This window comes from Osmerus mordax, chromosome 13 (assembly GCF_038355195.1).
Source record: "Osmerus mordax isolate fOsmMor3 chromosome 13, fOsmMor3.pri, whole genome shotgun sequence".
Taxonomy (NCBI): domain Eukaryota; kingdom Metazoa; phylum Chordata; class Actinopteri; order Osmeriformes; family Osmeridae; genus Osmerus; species Osmerus mordax.
This window is the reverse complement of record NC_090062.1, coordinates 12,061,843-12,081,799: the sequence shown is the minus strand read 5'-3', so window position 1 is coordinate 12,081,799 and position 19,957 is coordinate 12,061,843. Positions and strand designations below refer to the sequence as shown.

The following is a 19,957-nucleotide window of genomic DNA, read 5'->3' as shown; positions in this document are numbered from 1 at the left end:
CTAGAAGACCAGTCATTGATTCAAGTTTCTATTCAGGAGTTTGCATTACATCTCAGATATGTTCTGCTTCTCCTGACCTTTGTAAATAATTTGAGTTTACAAGTCTCATTCCCTGCTTCCAAAGGGCATAGGCTGACTACTTTGAGGACTGGTATTTAAGAGACTTGGGAATACTTACCCGCAGACATTGATCCAACGTGGCAAATGTATGTTTGTTCTAAATTGTTTTTCTTTTTAAATACTCTGGGTTTTTTTCTCATCTGCTGTAGCTCCAGCTTTAAGAATCCCTGTCAATGTTGGTTAGGATACTAGTCATGCAGCTTAGCCCAGTCTAACCCTGGGGTCTAGTCTGGTCCAGCCCAAGTCTGGTCCAGCCCAGGTCTGGTCCAGCCCAGGTTTGGTCTAGCCCAGGTCCGGTCATGTCCAGCCCAGGTCAGTAGTCATCTGAGGTGGCTTAACCCATCTCTGTGGCACCAGGAACCCAGATTGAGATCAGTCTGTTAGCATCAGTAGCCTCACCAGTAACGGGAAACGCAGACTGTAGGGTTACAGATGGTGAAATGAGGTCTGCATTCATCATGCAGCCATAAATCTGAAATGCAGGCAGTTGCTGCGGGCGCAGTGAGCCCATGCCTGGTGCCAACTGCCAGCCAGCGATGCCGGCATCCTGGTGCCATCAGTGAGATAGCAGACCCCCACTCTCTCTTTCCTCTCTCTTTCTCTCCCTCTCTGTTTACTGTGCTGCCGGATCCTTTCAGGTCAAGCCTGGGGAGTTTTTTTTTTTGTTTGTGGCCAAGCCTAACAGGGTTGGCCGTGATAACAGTGAGCCATGCAGCTGATAGCTGGACCGGGGCTATGAACATTTCCACATGCAGCAGCATCTCGCTACAGTCGCTGTTCTAGCATCTGTCATTAGCATAGCGCCGCCTGACTTAACACCTAAACACTCCTCGAAATCACTCCCCGAACTTGTACTTGGGAGGGGGTGTCGAGACTCGCTCTTGCCTTGACACCAGGTTTGGAACAGTTTGTGTAAAATGGTAGGAGGACTTTAACTGTGATGCAGGGAACCAGCATTAAAGTTTGGCTGGGTTTCTGGTGTGCTAGTAGACTGTCCTCCACCCCTCCTCTCTACTCTATGTTGTCAGCGTGTTTGAATTTTGCTGAATTTCTGCCATGCTATATGTGAAGTGGCAACACCCTAAAGGGCGCACCACGCCGGGGGCATCCAGAAATAAATAAAAAAGGGAGACAACTGCTTGCACATTTTGGATCAGGGGGCTTGGTAAACCAAAGCAACCTTTTACAGAGTAACCATCTAAGAGCAACATGAAATTTCCCCTGATCAGACAACAACACATGCACACATGAAAAAAAGCCTGCACACACACGCAGAGAGGGGTAACATAAAAGAACATGAAAGACATGAAAGAGCACATTGATTGTTCGCTTCGACCCAGGCCTCCCCCCTATTGGGCAGACAGGCGGGTGGGCAGGCATGTGGGCTGCGGCCAGGGTTGATAGGCACGTGTGTGTATGTGTTTGAGGGAACGGGCTGACGCCCTCTGTGCCATCCCCTGGGGGTCTCACACGTCCGCCCAGCAGAAAGGCCAGCTCCCAGCGACGCTGACTCCCTTCAGCCCCGCGGCCAGACATGACATTACCTCAGGCTACACACACACCCACACACACACCCACACACGCACACACGTACACACGTACACAGACTTGACATTACCTCAGGCGGTGCCTCGCCATCACTCCCCCCTTTTGCCCATCACAAACTGAAAAATCACCACAGACCATGTGACCAGGCAGTGCCGGTGACATGAGCTCTGCTAATGGCTGACAACAAGCTGCCATTTTGTTGCTGGGGGTTTTGGGGAGGGAGGCAAAGACCGGAAAGGAGGATGTTAGCACAATGTGTTTGTAACACTGAAGAGTTGTGTATGGAGGAGGAGATGAGGTGGACAGAGACCTGTAGGTTCCGAGTGGTCATCGATTAAGAATGTGTTAAACATGAGTCTGCAATGACAGGCGAGAGAGAACTGGATATTTCTGACTAAGTCTTGGTAATCGCATGCAGTGCTGTCAATACTATCGAGCTGCCTGAAAACTTCTTCGTTTTCCCTTTGTGTTACAATGAAATGTTTTTGACCCATGAAACTGGGAAGTTTGGAGACCAGCCTGACATGTGTCTGGTTGTGTTTTCCTCCTCAGATGCAGCAACAGGAGCTGGCTCAGATGAGGCAGAGAGACGCCAACCTGACAGCTCTAGCCGCCATCGGACCACGCAAGAAACGCAAGATGGACTCTCCGGGCTCCACGCCGTCAGGGGCAGAGGTAAGCACACCCCCATTTGAAAACTGATATTAAAGGTGGCATTCACGTTTTATGGATACTGAGATGAATCGCAGTTTGCGCTGCTACAAAATGATGAGAAAAGAAAAGAAAACAACATGGCTGCCTGTCTGCCCAGATAAGGATGTAGAGCTCTGATGATATCATATTTATGTATACAATCAAAATTGTAGCTGTGAATATGAGCAAATAAAATCCCCCTTTAAGCAGTGGAGTTTGTCTGACTGACTGCATGTTGTTTTGATGTTATTTGGCCTTTGTGAGCCAGCGTGGCGGTGCAGGGACATTGTGTGCCGCCCTCTGAACCGTTGTTCTCAAGCTTATTCATCTACAAAGTGAATAAAGATGAGCTAATTTGAAATCTACTATTAGAGTCATGAGCCAAAACCTTTCTGAGAGGACTTACAAGGACGAGGAGAGGTGGGGGTAGCCGATTTTGTGAAGGGCACTTTTCTTGGTTTGTTTAGTGTTTCTGGGATTTGGAACATCACTGTGTTCTCCCTACCAGACGGTCGTAACTGGAGGAACCTGTTGTATATGAGCCCAGGTTTATCTAATAAACCACTCTCCAAACCTCTGTTTGCTAACAGAAGGAAGATGGTAGGAAACAGGTCTGTCATACATGAAGCAATATCCACACTGACAGGGCCTGAGCGCACCGACTCATTCCCATATGACTTGGCCCGTCTGCTGGTAATTAAGATGAGTTATGCTATTATAAAGGGAATGGTCTGGGTTTTTTTTATAACAGCTTGAGTATCACATTTCTTCAATACAGGGTCAGGCATTAATTCATTCACGGTGGCTGTAAACACAGATTAGTTTTTTACAAAATGTCTCGACGATTCTCGACAAGAATTCTGAGTAATGCTGTGGGTGAATGTGATGAATGTAAAGCAGAGTTTCATATTCTGAATGTAAATTGGTCATTTTAATAACCTGCTTATTGGGTTGTGTCTTCGCATCATTCGCTTAGTTGCAGTCTGCTGTGGAGGGAGCATAGCAATGCGCCTGGTATAAAAAGCATAAATAACAAAATAAAAGCATTACTTCTGGTCCTTGAGTGCTGAGCCAACCTCTTTCACTATGTTTTACCCTGATCGCTTTGTGAGACCACCCTCCCTACCCCCACCCTCTTCCCCAAGCATCTGAGAAAAGAAACACAGAATACTCACCAAATACACAGTCACACACAAACTAAACATCCATCCATCCTGATCCCTTTTTTGCATGCTGTACACGTATAATTAGAGAGGAATCGGGGGTTGAGAAGGTAAGGAAAGTTACCCCCCCCATCCCAACCCCTCGTGAACGATTGCAAGCGGAAGGAGGAAGGAGGGGGAGGAATCTTAACTTATTTTCACTTCATTTTCACCTCCTCACATTTCTTCATTTCACATGGACTGGAAAGTGCCCGCGGCGTTCTCTTTCCCTTCTCCAGAGCAAAGTGAATGTGACTTTTCTAAGGGGGTCACAGGATGCCTGCAGGCCTGTGGGTGTTACTGGACTGTTGCCGGCTCTCAGCTTCACTGAGGGGCTTGTCATAGATTTCATCTCCACAGAAATGAGCCGGGGGGGCCTGGCCAGGAGCGCAGGCAGCAGCCAGAATTATGAAGGGCCCACGCTGATTATTTCCCTCTGACATCGCATCCTGAGCTCTCCGCATTAATCCTAGACAAAGGCAGCCCTTCAGTGCAACGCCAGAGCTCAAATTAGGGAGAGGGAGGAGGGGGGGTAGATAATGACCTTCTTGAGATCCTGCTATGTTAGCAAAGCTCCTGTTGAAACCACCCCTCTTTTCCTCTCTCCTCCCACATCCTCTTCTCGTCCTTTTTTTGCGTTTTTCGACCACCCTTCCGCTGTGTTCTGACCGTGACAGAATTCAGGTGACACAATTTCGGTACATGTTTTTTTTTTTTTTCTCTTCTTCCTTTCCCTCTATTTGATGGTGGCTTGGCCGGGGCCTGTTCCTGGACCAGGACTGCCCAGGGCTGTGAAACTGATAGCCAGTCCAGACTGGAGAGCCTGTCTCCTGCCAGATCTGGTCTGCAGGAGGGAACAAAGGGGGCCTTACAGGACTCCGCAGGGCGGATTAAGCTGAAGGAGCCAATGAGAGGGGTCGCTCGTGGGGGCAGAGGAGGGCCTCGGCGTGGCCCCGCCGGTGGGTCGCACAGCACAGGCGGGGGCCGCAATACACACACCTTCATCACGCATACACACACATGCACGCACACATCAACCCCCCTCAGCTCAGCACGCGTTGACTTTTGAAGTGCAGTACAAAGCCATTGGGCTTAGATGGAGAAGGATTGAGGGCGGATGAAGTGGTTGGATGAGAGAGAAAAGGAGGGCAGGTGGAGGTGAAGATGATGTTGTCCATTTGACCTTCCATTATTAGAGACCAAGAGGGCTCTGGCTTTCATATTACATGCCATTTCATGATATATTGTTGTCAATATCATATTTTAGTATTTTATATTGACTTTGTGAAGATAACTGTGTTGTGATGGTGTCCACTTCAAAGGGATTTAAGGGCTCAGTGTATCAAGGGTGAGAGTGTCTTTGTTAGGGGAAATCCTCAGGAGTGCATCTTAACACAAGGTACAGGTGAGTCTCATCTTTCAGAAGCAGAGTGCCTCTCCTCACACAAGAAGGGTAGGCCCTGTGGTGTAGGCTCAGCTCAGAGCCCTGAAACCTCACAGACACATTTACCAGCCTTGAGACACCATCCAGCCACTCAGGCCATTGATCACGTCAGAGGACGAGCCTTCTCTGTCGGCGTAAAACAACAATGGCCCGGTCACATCCAACTGCGCTGCCGTTCTATGTTCTCCACCGAGGCGCAATGTCTGAAGAAGAAAAAAGCAGGCTGGAGATTTAATAGCGAGTAGTAATTTTTCCATTTGAATTCATTTCACCTTCTTACTTTGAGAGTGTAGATCAGAAAGAGGGAGTGAGGCAACAGAATGAGAGGCATGGGGAGAGTGAGGGGGGAAAAGCACAAGGAAAACTGATGCCCTTTCCTCCAGCGAAATTAACAGGAATCACGTGGAAAACAATCTGAGCTTCCAATGAAAGGGGGAACCATTAAAATTTGCCCGGAGCTATGGACTGCACCCAATATCACTAAAGCTGCACTCACTACAGATGTGGAGGCTGGCTCGCAGGCAAACTATGCTCTGTTCTATAGCTACAATTAAAATCAACCTCTCTGCCAAAAAATAGGGGGGGGGGGGGTGGGGGGGAGGAGGGGAGGAGAGAGAAAGGCAGACATAGAACATCAAAGACAGATTGAAATGTGTAGTCAGTAATAAGAGTGGTCTCCAAGCCCCGCGGTTCTCCACGGTCCCCTTGTTAATGAGAAATTTTGACCTCTGGTTTGTAAGTTAAACTTGTAATCTCAGTTAATGAAGTAAATCAATCCCAACTTAGAGTGTGCAGTTTTTGACCATCTCTGTTCCCTCCCTCACCCGCAATCTTCTCTTCCTCTCTCTCCCTCTCTCCCTCTCTCTTCTCCCTCGCCTCCTCTTTTTCATCTCTACTCCTCCTCCTTCCTTCCCCCTCGATGTGCCGGCAACCCTGCGAGGAAACGGACAGACAAACAGGAAACCCAGGGAGCATCGTGGTCTTACAGCGGGGCGGGGCAGAAAGCAGGAGACTAGGCCGTCTGTTTGGTTAATAAGTAAGACAGGCCAGCTGTGTGGTTACAGAGAAGAAGAAGGGTGGAGGGAGGTAGGGGCGGGGGGGGTGTGCTCGTCATGATATCCAGCGCCATCCCACCTCCTTCTTCTCCCCTTCCCTCAAGCCCCTCCGTCCAGTGAGATTTCCACTCAGAGCTCTGTGGAGGAGGGAGCGCAGCCTCTCTGCTCTCTTACTCTCTCCTTAACACGGCCTCGTCCTCTGGGCGGGTTGGGGGCTCGTTTGAGCGTTCTGCCTCCTCTATCTGGGAGGGAGGGCTTCTATTTGATCTGCTGGGTACAGGCATTGACCTCGCATTGGCTGTCATTTGAATCTCCAAGTCATATGTGTGGAGGGAACCTGGAGTGGAGCCCGCATCTCCATATGTAACGCTATGGTATAATGAGCCTGTGTGGGTTCTCTGTACATGCTACATAAACATGATTGAAGAGGGCATAGAGAGTCTGTTATCGGTTACGTAACATCGGGGAGATTATAATGTGAGTTTGACTTTCTTTGTCTCCGGGCTGTTCTCTTTTTTGGAAGGCGAGGACAAAGAGGAGTTGATCCTTAAGAGCAGTTACAGGAGCGCGCTGGAGCGCTGCCATGTTCTCTGAGCTCTCCTAGAGTTCACTCTGCTAGTTTCCCCCCTGCATCGTGCAGAGTGTGATGCTGATGCACCACATCGCTCATATGGTCAACAGGCTAAACATTTAAACTACTCCAGTTCTCAAAATGTGTTTGATTCGACTGCAGATTCGAATCAAAGTTACTGAACTGTGAAGGACTGCGGAATAACTTGTATTTGTGTCATGTTTCTTGAATATGTATGAGTAAATACACAAGTTATGAATTGACGAGATAGCCGTCGTGCATGGTTTGTTTACTTTGGTATAAAGCTGTCAGAGCGCATCAACGTTTGGATTTTAATTAACGTAAAAGTGGGAAATATGGCAAAAGTGAGGTCTGTGAAGGGTTAAATAGTTATGAATCATGGTGTGGAAGATGTAACACTGCATGCCTATCATAGACACATGCCTATTGCAGGAACAAACCTTAGGAATGACTAATTATAGCATGGGTCATTGAATGTCAGCGCTGTAGGCGTTATTTAAGGTTTCCTTATTTTCACAAACAATTTTCAAAACATTTTACTGGAAAATGTTAAAGTTATGTGTATACATGACAACAATAAAATACAAATGTGCCCAGTTCATCTTTAAAACAAATGTAAAAAAAATATTGATACCAAACTACAAAACTAAAACTATTATTATTATTAAATAACACTGTAAAGCTAGCCAATATGTAAGTGAATTTGCTTGTTCTTGGAAGCTGATATCATGAGTTACAGTGTGCAGTCTTCCCCTCAGCCAGTACGCCTGGAGAGAGGAAGGTGGTTGCTGCGGTAAGAGACTCCCTGGGGTCTGTTTCTGTCCTGCTTCACTATAGAACCTCTCCATGAGGCGTACTACTCACAGGACCCTACTCTGACCCCTTGCACCAACCTGCTCCAACATGCTTGTGCACACACACACACACACACACACACACACACACACACACACACACACACACACACTCACACCAGCTCCACCAAGTCAGGTTAGGGCTCATGATGACCAACTCTAAGTAAATGTTTCCAAGAAAAGATATGTCAATAAGAAATAGCAGTTAGAGTCAGTAACCTTATGCCCCAGAGCATAGGAGATCCTATCGGTTAGAGGGAGCAGGGAGAAAAAAGACAGTGCTGTCAGGCTTTAACTACATCCGGCACGTCAAATGCACCAGTTGGACCTGTCTCATACTGTAGACCTATGAACTCGTTTTTCTCACAGCCTGTAAATTGCCACAGTTTAGTGTTTGTTAGAGTTAAAAGGGATATAAAGCAATAGGTCTGTGTACGTGTGTTTTCTTACCTTGATGGCAGTCTGCAGACAAGTGGAAACTGTATGTAAACTGTAGGAGTGAGTTGTCAAAATATTCACCAAAACACGACCATGGCAGTTGGTGTGGTTGCACAATGTTTGAGTTATCCACTTAAGGCAGGGGGATCTGTTTCCATATTTGTTGAAAACAACATCTCTGTTCGCCTTCTAGAAGGTTGCCTCAACTATAATTATGAATGTGTGTGTGAATGTGTGAGTGTGTGTGTGGGTGCAGGAGACTTGGCTCTGTCTAGCGGGCGTTTGTGGAGCAGTGGTGCAAAGTCTTGGCCTGTTTAGTTGTCTGGACAATAGGGCACTGTTTAGAGCTTGGAATCTGGCCATTGGTCCTAGGTGTGGCGTCCACTCCTGAGTTGGTCAGCCAGTTCTCTTGGCCCTGTCAGGCCAAGCCAAGGGAATGGGGAAGTTCAGTCCAAGCTGTTAAACAATACACCAACTTAACATGCCTCTTTTTTTAAATTAGAGCGAGACCAGTTTTTGTGGATTCATGAAATGATCTGATATCTTTGTGATATTCATAAATAGATTTTACATTCATATATGTACATACATGTGTGTATTTGTGCTAATGCTGTAAAATAATCGTTTAGATAAGAAACTCTTATATTTCCATATTCATGGTGAAACAGTGATCCTCCTCGTCTCTGCCTTTAAAACTTTGCCCTGAAATAATGGTTAAATATACAGTTTTGACAACAAAGTTGAGCCTCGGGCGCTTAAAAGATACCCATCTTAAAGAAATTAATTACCTCCCTTGTTAATCTTGATATAATTAAATTTCTGAAGAATGAAATTTGCTGCAGTTTTCTGCTCTGCGTTGGTGCCATGGAGACGGGGCGATAATGGCTGCTTCTCCAGCCTCCTGTCCAGGGAGGCAGGAACATGGGGACAGCCTGGCATCCTGGGTCCTGTTCTGGGCTACGCCGTGCTGCGCTCCCCCTAAACCCCCGCTCCTCATCCCACGCCTCTACCACTCATAGGGCTAGAGAGAACCAGGAAGAACATCTCTATTACTGTACTGCCTTACCAGCTGTGTGTGTGTTCATGCGTGTGTGTGTGTGTGTGTGTGTGCTTGCATGTGTGTGTTCCACAGTCCAGGAGGAGCTGGGAGGGTCTCTAAATTGCATCATGGTCAGTGATAAGATGGTTACATCGATGGAGCTTGTGAAAGAGCACCCTCTGCTATTGAAGTTGTGTCCTCAAAGCCCCTCTCTGGGTCCCTTCAGGAGCTCCTGCATGTGTCTTTGTCTCACTTCTTGCCGTTATTTATAGTGCACCCCCTCTCACACTGTTAGAAGAAGTGGTGATTGGTTTGTGCAGTGTAGCAGTGACATTAGCAAGGAAGCAGTGTTGTTCTTGTTACTATTTATTCAAGTTTGTTTTTCTTTGACTGTATTATTCCTGTCAGCTCTATTGTCGCTGAAAAGGTTTGAGCCTGGGGAGAGGAACATGGGGAAACGCTGGAAATGATCTTTCATTAAAAGCTGGCAGGGGGCAGGACGAAGTACATAAAAACGTTGATGTAGGCAAAAGAAGTACATGGCAGAAATGCCAACATAAACATAGTTTTACATATCGAGATCTGCGATAGTGTTTTTGTCTTGCTATCCATAGTGGCCTCTACAGTACTGGAAAAAGACACAGTTTACAAAAAAATACTGTTAGTTTATCATTGTAGTCTTTATTTAAGTACTTTGTCAGTTTTTTTCAGTGCCTTGCTGTAATGTAGGACCACTTAACTAAACGCAGGATCACTTTTGAGGTGTATTCCTCAAAACAACAACAACATATTATGTTAGAACATAGTTTAGTTAGTTTAGTTATAAAGTTGCTTTTCCAATTTTCTTGGATCTCAGCAGCCAGACTATAAGTTAGGAGGAGCATTCCTGAAGATGACTTTTAATTTGAAGGGCCTTTGGTCCCTCGCTGGGAAAAGCTTGATTAAAAAGAAGGGCACCATATTGTTTGCAGATGGAGGTGCTTCAGGAAGAGTCTAATTGAATTTATGCATTGGGATGCCAGGCCAGCCAGAGCACCTGTCTGGCACAGGGCTGCATGTGACTGGAAGAATGACAGGAAAATCTGTAGTTCTCCACTGAAAGTCTTTATATATTTCTCACAGCAGGTACCAGTAAGCAACTAGGTGAACAATTAGGCTGTGGTTAGTTCCATAGACTATTCTCCAGTTTGTTGTGAAAGTGAACTTTCATTTTATTTCCCACTCATCCCCTGGCTAGGTTATACCCAATCCGCATACATTGTATCTCATTTATACTGTATATTTACAGTGGTCTGCTTTGACCCAGATATTTCCTATACACAGCTATATTAAATGTATTTTATTCTCTAAACTATGCTTATCTTTTCAAACCTTCTAGGCCCTTCCCTGTTCTCAATGAACTCCCTGCTGTGAGAGACCAGCCCTGCTCTGTATGCTTTATCCCTCCCTTTTAACCTCGACCAACTATCAGTCCTCACTTCAGTCCGCGAGAGCAACATACAAGCCGTTAGTACGCCCCGATTAGCCTACCGCCACCGCTCAAAGAACAAACTCCTCTTTTTACAACCCGTTTGCATTGTTTGGTTTGAGCACATTCTGTACAATTGTTGCGAAATCTTCAATATGTTCTTTGTTGTTGTGTTATTTATTTTTTATCATGAAGAAACACAGCGTGGCTAAAATTAGCTTCAGAAAATGGTGCGAGAGAATAAACAAGCAGCTCCATTAGGGAGGGAGGGGGGGTATTGGCTGGGTTGCCTCTCCTCATGGAGGCCCATTAAAAGTGGTAATGTCTGCCTGCAGCCCAGCCTGGGGGAGCAGGGAGAGGCCAGGGAAGGCATATTTCACATGCATCAGACACTGGAATTAAATAGACCAATGTTCCCTAAAAAGACTGAAGTACATCTCTTTCTGATGTGCGTCCCGGGCAAAAATTCATTGATCTCGGAATGTCCCTTGGCAATTATAAAATATTAAATCCAAGTCGCACTTTTTGGTTCACTTAAAAAAAAAACTCGTTTTTTTTGCTGCTTTCCATTTGATTGAATTTAAGAAAGAAAGAAAAAATGTGGCAATGGCTGGTCATAGGAAATGCTGCACTAATAATAACACTGAGATCATAACACCAATGCCTTGTTATGTTCCAGTATATTTGGTTCCTCCTAAACTTCTGATCATTAAAAGGGGGATAGGGTATATTCACAGAAAAACAGACTAGCTCTTTAAAGATATCTCACTGGAGCATCAGAGTGGTTTTATCAAGCTGAGCAAATGACTGGAATTGCAGCACGGCGGGGATTAAGCCCTGTGTGATATCTTCATTTCTGGAACACAAAGGCCCACTCACCCTCTAAAGCTTCTTCCAGAACTCTGGGGACGACAAATATTTGTCAGCTGCTTTCCATTAAGGGTCTGTGGGCCCCGCGTCTGCCTCCATGTCCCCTCGTTGTCCTCCTACATTACAGAGGGGGTCTGCAGTTAATTGCCCAAATCGTTAAATTTAACGTTGATCTCAATAAATATATTCAGGCAGCTGTTTGACAAGGCACACAGTTCATTAGGCCCCTGTGCTTGTTTGTCGTTTCCCTAATTAAGATTTTAAATCGATCATTGGGTGCGTAATGTACGGTGTTGCCTGCCTTTTAAAGGGAGACTTGTTTCTGGGCTTAAAGCAGTGACATCCGCTCACTAAAGCTCTACCACTTAGCCCACTGACTGCAAAGGGAATTGCACATCCTGTGCTAATTAGGAAGCCCAATTAACTGTGAAATTCAGGCAGTTTTGACAAATAATCTCTGCAGAATTCAGACATCACCATGTACAGTATTATCATATTCATCCTGAATGAAAGAAGAAAGAAAAAAAGAAAAATAGACTTCAGAAAGGCGCTTGACAACTGTTTGTTTTGCTTAAAGGTAATCATTTGTTGGGAGTATCCCACAGGTTTTAGTTTCTTTCACATCTATTTCCATTTTGCCCTCCAGGATTCAGCATTCATTTACAGTAAATGTTGGAATGAAACAAAACAGGGCCACAGATATATCACAGAGAACCAGTGATATTGGCCTCTGAGAAATGGCCATTTTGGTCTTGGAGTAAAGAATTAAAATAAACAGACTGATTGCTCCTAAAGTTTGTTAGAGGGAGTTATTACCAACCATGGCTGAGGTAGAGCCATTTGTGTTCTGACCACTTCAAAACATTGTGGTTGGAGATACTGGGGTTAATCCAGCAGGGTACAGCTAGCCACCCATCCGAAACAAAGGATTGCCAGAACCAGAGAATGTCTATGGTTTTTGTGTCTCATTCCACATTTGATTCATTATCACATGTATATTTTAGATTGCATCAATTATGTATTTGTTGGACTAATGAACGATCTTGTCTGATAGAACTTGGGAGAGTTGTGAATAGCCGGATTTGGTCTTGTGTGCGTGCGTCAGTGTGCTGATTACAAGTCGTGTCAGTTAAAAAAAAAAAACAAGCTTTGCTGAATAGGCTGTGTGGGCCTTTGTTAGTGTTTATATACACACAGAGAGGGAGAGGAAGCCTTGGGATGGAAACACGTCCTGGGTCAACCTATATCAGTACAGTGTACTCTGCACTGTGTACAATGTGTGTGTGTGTGATCCAACCCATTGACAAGCATTAACCAGGCCCCTACTATATATCTATTACCTGCCCGCACCATCCGGCCTGCTTTATAATTGGGCACACAGGAAGGTGCTTGGCACTAAGCTTGCAGTGTGTTGATTATACAGCTTTTACAGCAAGACTCCATTGAGTAGAGAATGCAATGGCTGTGAGTGTGTGTATGCCGGTGCTGTTTGCATACCAGGCAGCGCTGGAGGTGTGTTTGTCGGGCGCCGACGGGCGCACCAGCAGCTGCCCGCCCCAGGTGCAGGAAAGAATCAAGCACTTCCTTTTACAAGAAATGTAATTATTATGGCAGACAAGGGTGTGGGTTTTAATGCAAGTCAATATGTAGATAAGCTTTATACATACACACAGCCTGGGAAGCAGCACTGCTGTGGAGAAGGTTGCCAGAACGCTGCGCAGGTAAGGAGGAAGCCTTTGGGGCTTGTTGAGAAACGACCTGTTGGGAGGAATACGGCTCAGAGGAAAAAGTCAGCAAGGCGGGGTCGGGAGAGGACCGGTGAGTCGCAATAACCGAAGAGAAATGGTAGTTACTGGGAGATTTCACATCCTGCTCCTCCTCCGGACCGTTGATTAGAGGCAGACATCTGTGACTTCTCCGCTAAAGTGGAGGCCTGTGTGCTACTGTTTGAGCCTCTGTTCATTTAATATGAACCTCAGACTTGTAGCAGTTAAAGGCAGACAATCTTTTGTTGCTAAATATGCTACTAAAGTTTGGGTTTCCTTTTTCTGGGGCATCTCTATAAAACATAAGGCACCGCTCTGCCCCCAGAAGATGAGACGTGGGATGTTAATCAGACCTGCTCTGCAGACGTCCCCCTGCCACTCACACTTAGCTCGCGCCGCTTCAGCAGGGGGGTTGGTGGCGGCAGCACCGGGACCATGTGCGCCGCCGTTTAAAGACAACGTCAAAAGGCCCCCCGTTTATGTCAGTTTGAGATCAAGGGGTTCCGATTCTGGTGTCAACGCTGTGAATCTGATTGCTAATCTGCCTCACATCTGCATACTCCCTCTGGTTCGGTGCATGGTCCTGGAAGTGGGACGTGTCACTCCTCGTGTTAAGGGCTTACGGAGGCTCGTTGACAGGTCTGGGTGTGCGTGCTGTGCTCTAGGATCCGAGTGGGGCCATGGAGGGGCCCTGTCACACACCGAGGAACATTTAGAATGATCAAGGATACCATGCTAAATGGTTTTGCTCATGGATCCTTCTGCTGGCACACTTGGACATCTCCATATAGGTCATTAGCGGGTTGTCTTCATTTAGCCTGGTCATTTTTTGATACTTCCCCCCACAGTGATTAGGGGTTTGTTCACTGGTTGTTGCTTGTGAAGAGCGATTCACAAAGACATCAAAGAGGGGACTGCATCCCTCATTTGTCGTCTTCTAAGAACTTAACCATCGCGGCGCAAAAACACCCGCTTCATTGATTATTCACACAGTCACCACCCTCTCATTCAACTAGAATTAAACATTTAAAACCACCATAAATGACACCACCCCACCATTGAAAGTAAAACGTGCTAAACCAACAAGGGCTCATTAGCAGGGTTGGAGCGGGAAGACAAGCATTCTGACTTGAGACTCATTACACTTTAGCCCATTTTAACTTTAATTGGGTTCACTTTATATATGAAACGCTTTTAATATTTAATGTTGAAAAGTTCCCACAACTGATACTTTATGAAGTCATAGATAGTTGCTATAATAATTGCCCAGGTTAACTTGAATCTAAGAATGGTGGTCTAGAACATTCCCTACAAATCTTCAGAGAGAACCTTTTATTAGGATTTTGGTTTGATCAAATAGTTTCATGTCCTACATTCCACTATGTATTTCACTAAAAAGGTTCATATTTAAAACGTGAATCTAGATACAAAAACGTTTTATTTTATTTTGATTCTAACTATTCGGATTCACGTATTGTGTTTCAGATTACAGACAATAAAGCTTTTGAGACCATCTATCAGGATACTACTATGTTATTATATGTCAGTACAGGGACAGAAATATATTTTTTGTCTCATATTAGCTTCATATCTAGCTAGTAGTTAGTCATCCAGACCAGCTAAAAGCCATGTAATTAAAGATTTGAAAGAATTGTTATGGTAACCCCCCCGCAACACACATACACACACACATTTCTGAAAATCTTTTGTTTCTCTGAGGTTGAAAAGAAAGGGGGGGAAAAATTGCCAAGATACAGTTTCCAGACAGGAAAGTTTGAAGTTCTTTGTTTGGAAGGAAGGTTCCGGGTGGTGCACACTGTTTAGCTTGGTGACCCTGTGACTGTCTTCTCAGGAATTGTGTGAGCAGCCCTCCAGAATAGTGCTCCAGGGTCAGCTTTCATCTTAGCTCTAACCTGTGGACTTTGAAACTCAAGGCAATGGAATTGCAGCTTTGTCAGTACACTACTAATTAGAAAATTCCTGACCTCAAGCAAGATGTTTTAATTATGTGTTGTGTCAACGAGTTTGCAGATTTAATCCACCGTTGATACACACAAGTGTGCAAACTGTGTCGTCGCACTACACCACAAAGCAGCAGGAATTGTGTTGCGGAGGGACTTGTGTTAGGGCTATTTTTCTCCCTCTCTCTGCCCCTGTAACCTGGTGCCTCTCCTGCACCATGTTTGTTTAAAACCATCACATGCTTAAGTAGCCAAATTAGATGGCGAGTTAATTCGCCAGCTCGTGGAGAAGCTGGTCTGATTCGTGTTGGGCTCGTGTGAGGCTGAATAATGTGACAGGACCGTGCTGGGCGTGAGCAGTGTGGCTGTGAGTCAGTGTGGGGAGAGGCAGGAAGGGGTTAAACAGAAATTGAGCGGGGATGCTTGGGGCAGCAGTGCTGCAGAACATAGCAGTGTTCGTGCGAAGGCAAGTCATTTCCCGAAACACTGCAGACACATGGCCTGCGGCGCTCTAAAACCTTTGGAGACCAAAATGGCTTGCAGGAGTTAGAAGTAATAAGGTGTTTTTTTGCCTTCTTTCTCCTTGACTGAAATTCTGCACGGTTGCTATGCATTGCCATGGAGCTCTAGAGCTGTTTTTGTGTTTTATGTGGGTATTAAGATGGTCTGCGACTGGCCGTTTTGGAGATTTGTTGTTCTTTGGTCGTGGACCAAATTGAAGTTGTTTGTTTTGAAAGTAATTCCTTCATTTTTTATCATGATCAGAATGCCTGAGCTCGCTTTCCCCCCCTTTTGTTTACAATTTCAGTTTTCCCTCACTGAAATTCATACAAGGACAAAGGAATTGGGTGAAATGGACGGGTTTGCTTTGATTTACCTTAACATGGGTTCAACTCGCTGCTTTTTTCTCAATGTAGCCTACAACCATTATCCTAATAGTATCCCAAAGGCTTTTCCACCAGAATAGGACCCCTCAGTGAGATCCTGTGACATGGACAAAGGGCGTCTGTGTCATGGCCTGAACAAAAACCTGCAGTATTAGTCCATCCTGGTCCTCCTGATTACTAGTGGACTATTCCAAAGCTTTTTCATCCTCCCGTCTGGTCCTGTTAATCTTAGCTGCCTCCTCAGCTTCAAAGAGAAGCTCCGGCATATAATCTGTGTACATACATCTGTGAATTATTATTCTAATTCTTTATACGTTTATTAGAGCTGAATAAACTCCACATCAAATACATCACTTGGGCGATGTCAAAAGGCCCAGGGCGAATCGGCCGACATCTGTTAACTCTTTTAAAATGGCCTCATGCAGCATGTCTGTGGGCGTAAGGGAGCGAGTGAAAGAGAAGAGGAAGGAGAGAGAGAAACGGAGGGAGGGAGAGAGGGACGGACGGAGGCTCTCTGTTGGTGATTAATGGCGGCGGTAGAACAGGCGATGCAGGCCGGGCGTGGAGGGGAGTGGGACTGCACTCCCACGGCTGGGCTCCTCACTGTAAACAGAGAAGTCGAGAGGACTTGGAAAACGTTCCCCGTCTGAAATGCAGCGTAGAGGTGAACATATGGGAAAGCTTTGTGTCCTGGCACACACTCAACCAGCCAGTTAGCCAGCCAGTCAGTCAGTCTGTGAGCTAGTCTGCTAGTTAGAACGCTAACGACTGTAGTTTGACAGTCAGCCAGCTAGTCAGTCAAACAGACTAGAAGACATCTCTTCGTTAGTTGAGCAGTCAGTAATCTGTGCTGAAGCGCACGTACGTATACGTGGGTGTGTGTGCACGAGTGTGCGCGTACATGCCTGTGTGCATGCTATGTGTGCGCGTACAGTGTGTGTGCTCTCCCCAGCCCATGTGCACAGCAGCAGCCTCTGCTGTACGGAGCTCCAAGGAGGAGAAGTAGGAGGAGGAGTGCTGAGACAGCAGTCTCTGCTGGGCCAACCAGCTCTGTATGCCTGGCAAAGTGGACCATTAACCCGCAGCCCTAAGGTGTGACCTGAGCCAAATTCAATATTGGCTCGGGCATCAAGGCCCAACTGCCACTCACGTTCAAACGCGCTGATCAGCAAGAAAAGACCCCAAATAATAAAGGCACTGAATGCAAATTTGTCAAGACACCTTGAAGCTTTGCTGCCACGAGACAATTAGAGGCAGGGAGTCAAAGTAGGTAGAGAAAGAGAGAAAGGGGGAGTGTGGTGGTGGTGGGGGGGGGATGCATTATTAATCAAAAGTACATTTAGCAAAGTGGGACCTAATTTTGGCCTAGTCTTCACCCAAGGTTAAGAGAACAGTATACTAGTGGAAGATGAAGAAGACTATAAAAGATGCCTGAAAAAACACACTTCATGTTGGGGGAGACATGCTACATTATTTATGCCTTATACAGTATATTGCCTACAGTCAGTATTCAAGATGTTGGTAAACATCCCTATGATGTCATTTCGATGGGTTGATGGAGCATGTTCAGGGTTGTTTCTGGAGACTTTAGCCTGATGGAAATTGTGTGTTGTATGTCTGTGTGTGTGTGTGCCTTAGGGAGAGTGTGACAGTGTAGACTAGCATCTGGCCCATTGGCACTCGTGGGGGTTTGGAGGTGAGCAGTCGGGCCTTGTTCAGACACAATGTCCTCTGTTGCCTCCTTTCCACCTTCCCCTCTCTCTCTCTCTCTCTCTCTCTCTCTCTCTCTCTCTCTCTCTCTCTCTCTATCTCGCTCTCTCTCTCTCTCTCTCTCTCTCTCTCTCTCCCTCTCTTCCTCCTCAGGTTCTCTCTCCTCTCTTGTCCCCAGCTCCAAACAAGTCAAATGTCTGAAGAGATGTATCGAGGTATCCCCCGCGCATTCTGTACGATGGATATGTCGTATGACATCATGCCTCGGAGCCGCCGTCACAGATAAAATGACAGATGCTGTTTTTTGCCTCATGGATCTTTCTCGGCGAGGCGGAGTTTTGTGAGACTTTCATTTGTGCGCCCTGTCTCTCTCTCTCCTCCCTCCCTCGCTCTCTCCCCCTCTCTCTCTCTATCCACAGTGACCTTACAAAGACTGCCATTTTGTCATTCATTTAATTTGAGACACAATTACAGTGTAATTGCGAGCGACGGGAAAAAACGTGGTTGTTGACGTCTCGCCGTCCCTCCTAACTGACACTCAGCCATCTGCGGTCCTGTCTTCAGTTGTCTTTTTCTTTTTTCCTCATCCTCCGACATGAGCCTCGACATGCATTTGCGAGAGGGATCGGTCACCATAGATACAGACAACAACAGGCTGCGTGTTTGGCTCGCTGGCATACGTGGAGGGCTTATTAAGAGGCAGTAGAGGAAGAGAGCAGGCAGGGGTAAGTGAAGTCAGCATGGCTCCCTGGCAGAAGCCTGACCTTTCTCCCTGTATTTGGATCACTTACCCGGGCTGGGCCATGTCACTAACAGAGATGAGGCATTCTGGGATGCTGCCTCGGAGGAGCTGGGGGGCAGCGATGTCCGGGGCTCTTGCCGCATGTCCACTCCCCCCCCCCCCCATTGCCTCCCTCCTCTCAAAGCCACATGCCAGCGGCCACCCGCCCCGTCTGTCCAGGTGGATGGATGGATTTGATTGGTGGAGTCCGCAGCTCCGGCGCAGGGTGGTGTGTGAGTGGCAGTAATTGGCATGGCAGCGGGCAGGCCCATCTTTCACATGTGGTCAGTCGTGATTGGCCTGATGAGCCAGGGTCGCCCCTTGGTGAGGACCTTGGCCCCCTGGGGCCAAGCGGGGCCCGTCCCATGTGCACCTCAACCCCGGCCCTCCCAACCTGTCAACATCAGTGACTGGAGCAGATGTGGAGGGGGGAGATTGAACAAAAAAGGGGCTGACTGACTTGCTGGAGCACCGGCCCCCCTCAGTCTTAAACAGTTTGCAGAGCACTGGACTCCACTGGATATGGAGATTGGCATATATATTGGCATTGGCAATGCCATATATACAGAACACCATACCACACATGGGGTAGCTTGTGTGACTGTAGGGTCCTGTAGTAATCATACCCTCCATATGTTTCCAATTAGGCTCTGCCTGAACTGTGTGTTTATATAACAGGGCAATCAATGTAATTGTGAGAGGGTGTTTAGGGGAGCTCCGTACTAAAATGCCTGTCATTTCTTTTTGTCTGGTTTCAAGTGAGCATTGGAGGGATTTGCTACCTGGTGTTTCTCATTTGGAAATGTAAATCGTTCTCTGATTAATACCATGTTTCTGTATACATTCGTTTCCATCTTTTTCATTTTTTTCCCCACGTTCTGTGCCGGATCGAATACAAACAACTGTACCATTTCGGAATGGAAAGTCTGTTTGGATCCATGTCATCTGATTTGTTTACATAGGGAAAACATGTTCATTTCTAGGCCAATATAAAGAGCTATAAAATACACTTAAAAATCGAGTGGAGGAACTGTTTTCCTAAGATTCACATCATTGCAGTTTCATGTCTATCAGACGTACTTTTCTTTGGTTGGTTGGTAGAAACAAGACATTACAGGTACCTCATCACTCATTGGCTTAGCACCAGGAGGTTAAATCCATCTTTATTGGTTAATTTTGTATGATAATGTCATTCCTCACCCCACCAATTTTGACTTCTTGTCTTTAACAGGGGACAATTTTTTGGTTTTAGGATTTTTTTAAATGACGTAATCGATTATAAATACACGTCTCATCTCTGACAGGTGATCTGCTGTCGTATCCCTGACCCCATCTGTCCTCTTTGTCCCTAGGTGTCCAGCAGCTCCGCAGGGTCACCGGCCGGTGCCTCCACCTCATCACGCCAGTACGCCCGCCAACGCATCACCCGCGTCAACCTCAGGGATTTGATCTTCTACATGGAGCAGGAGCGGGACACTGCCCACTCACTACTGCTCTACCGCGCCCTTCTGAAGTAGCCTCCTCCCCTT

At 46.3% G+C, this 19,957-nt stretch overlaps 1 protein-coding gene across 1 annotated transcript in view; it reads left to right on the top strand.

The window, feature by feature from the left end:
* Positions 1-19,957, top strand: part of LOC136955790 (transcription initiation factor TFIID subunit 4-like) — a 49,552-nt gene extending 29,595 nt beyond the window's left edge. The window contains exons 13-14 of the mRNA XM_067249524.1: positions 2,221-2,343; positions 19,781-19,957. Of these exons, the coding sequence (XP_067105625.1) occupies positions 2,221-2,343; positions 19,781-19,945 (288 nt within the window). The 3' untranslated portion in view covers positions 19,946-19,957. The remainder of the gene's footprint in view (positions 1-2,220; positions 2,344-19,780) is intronic.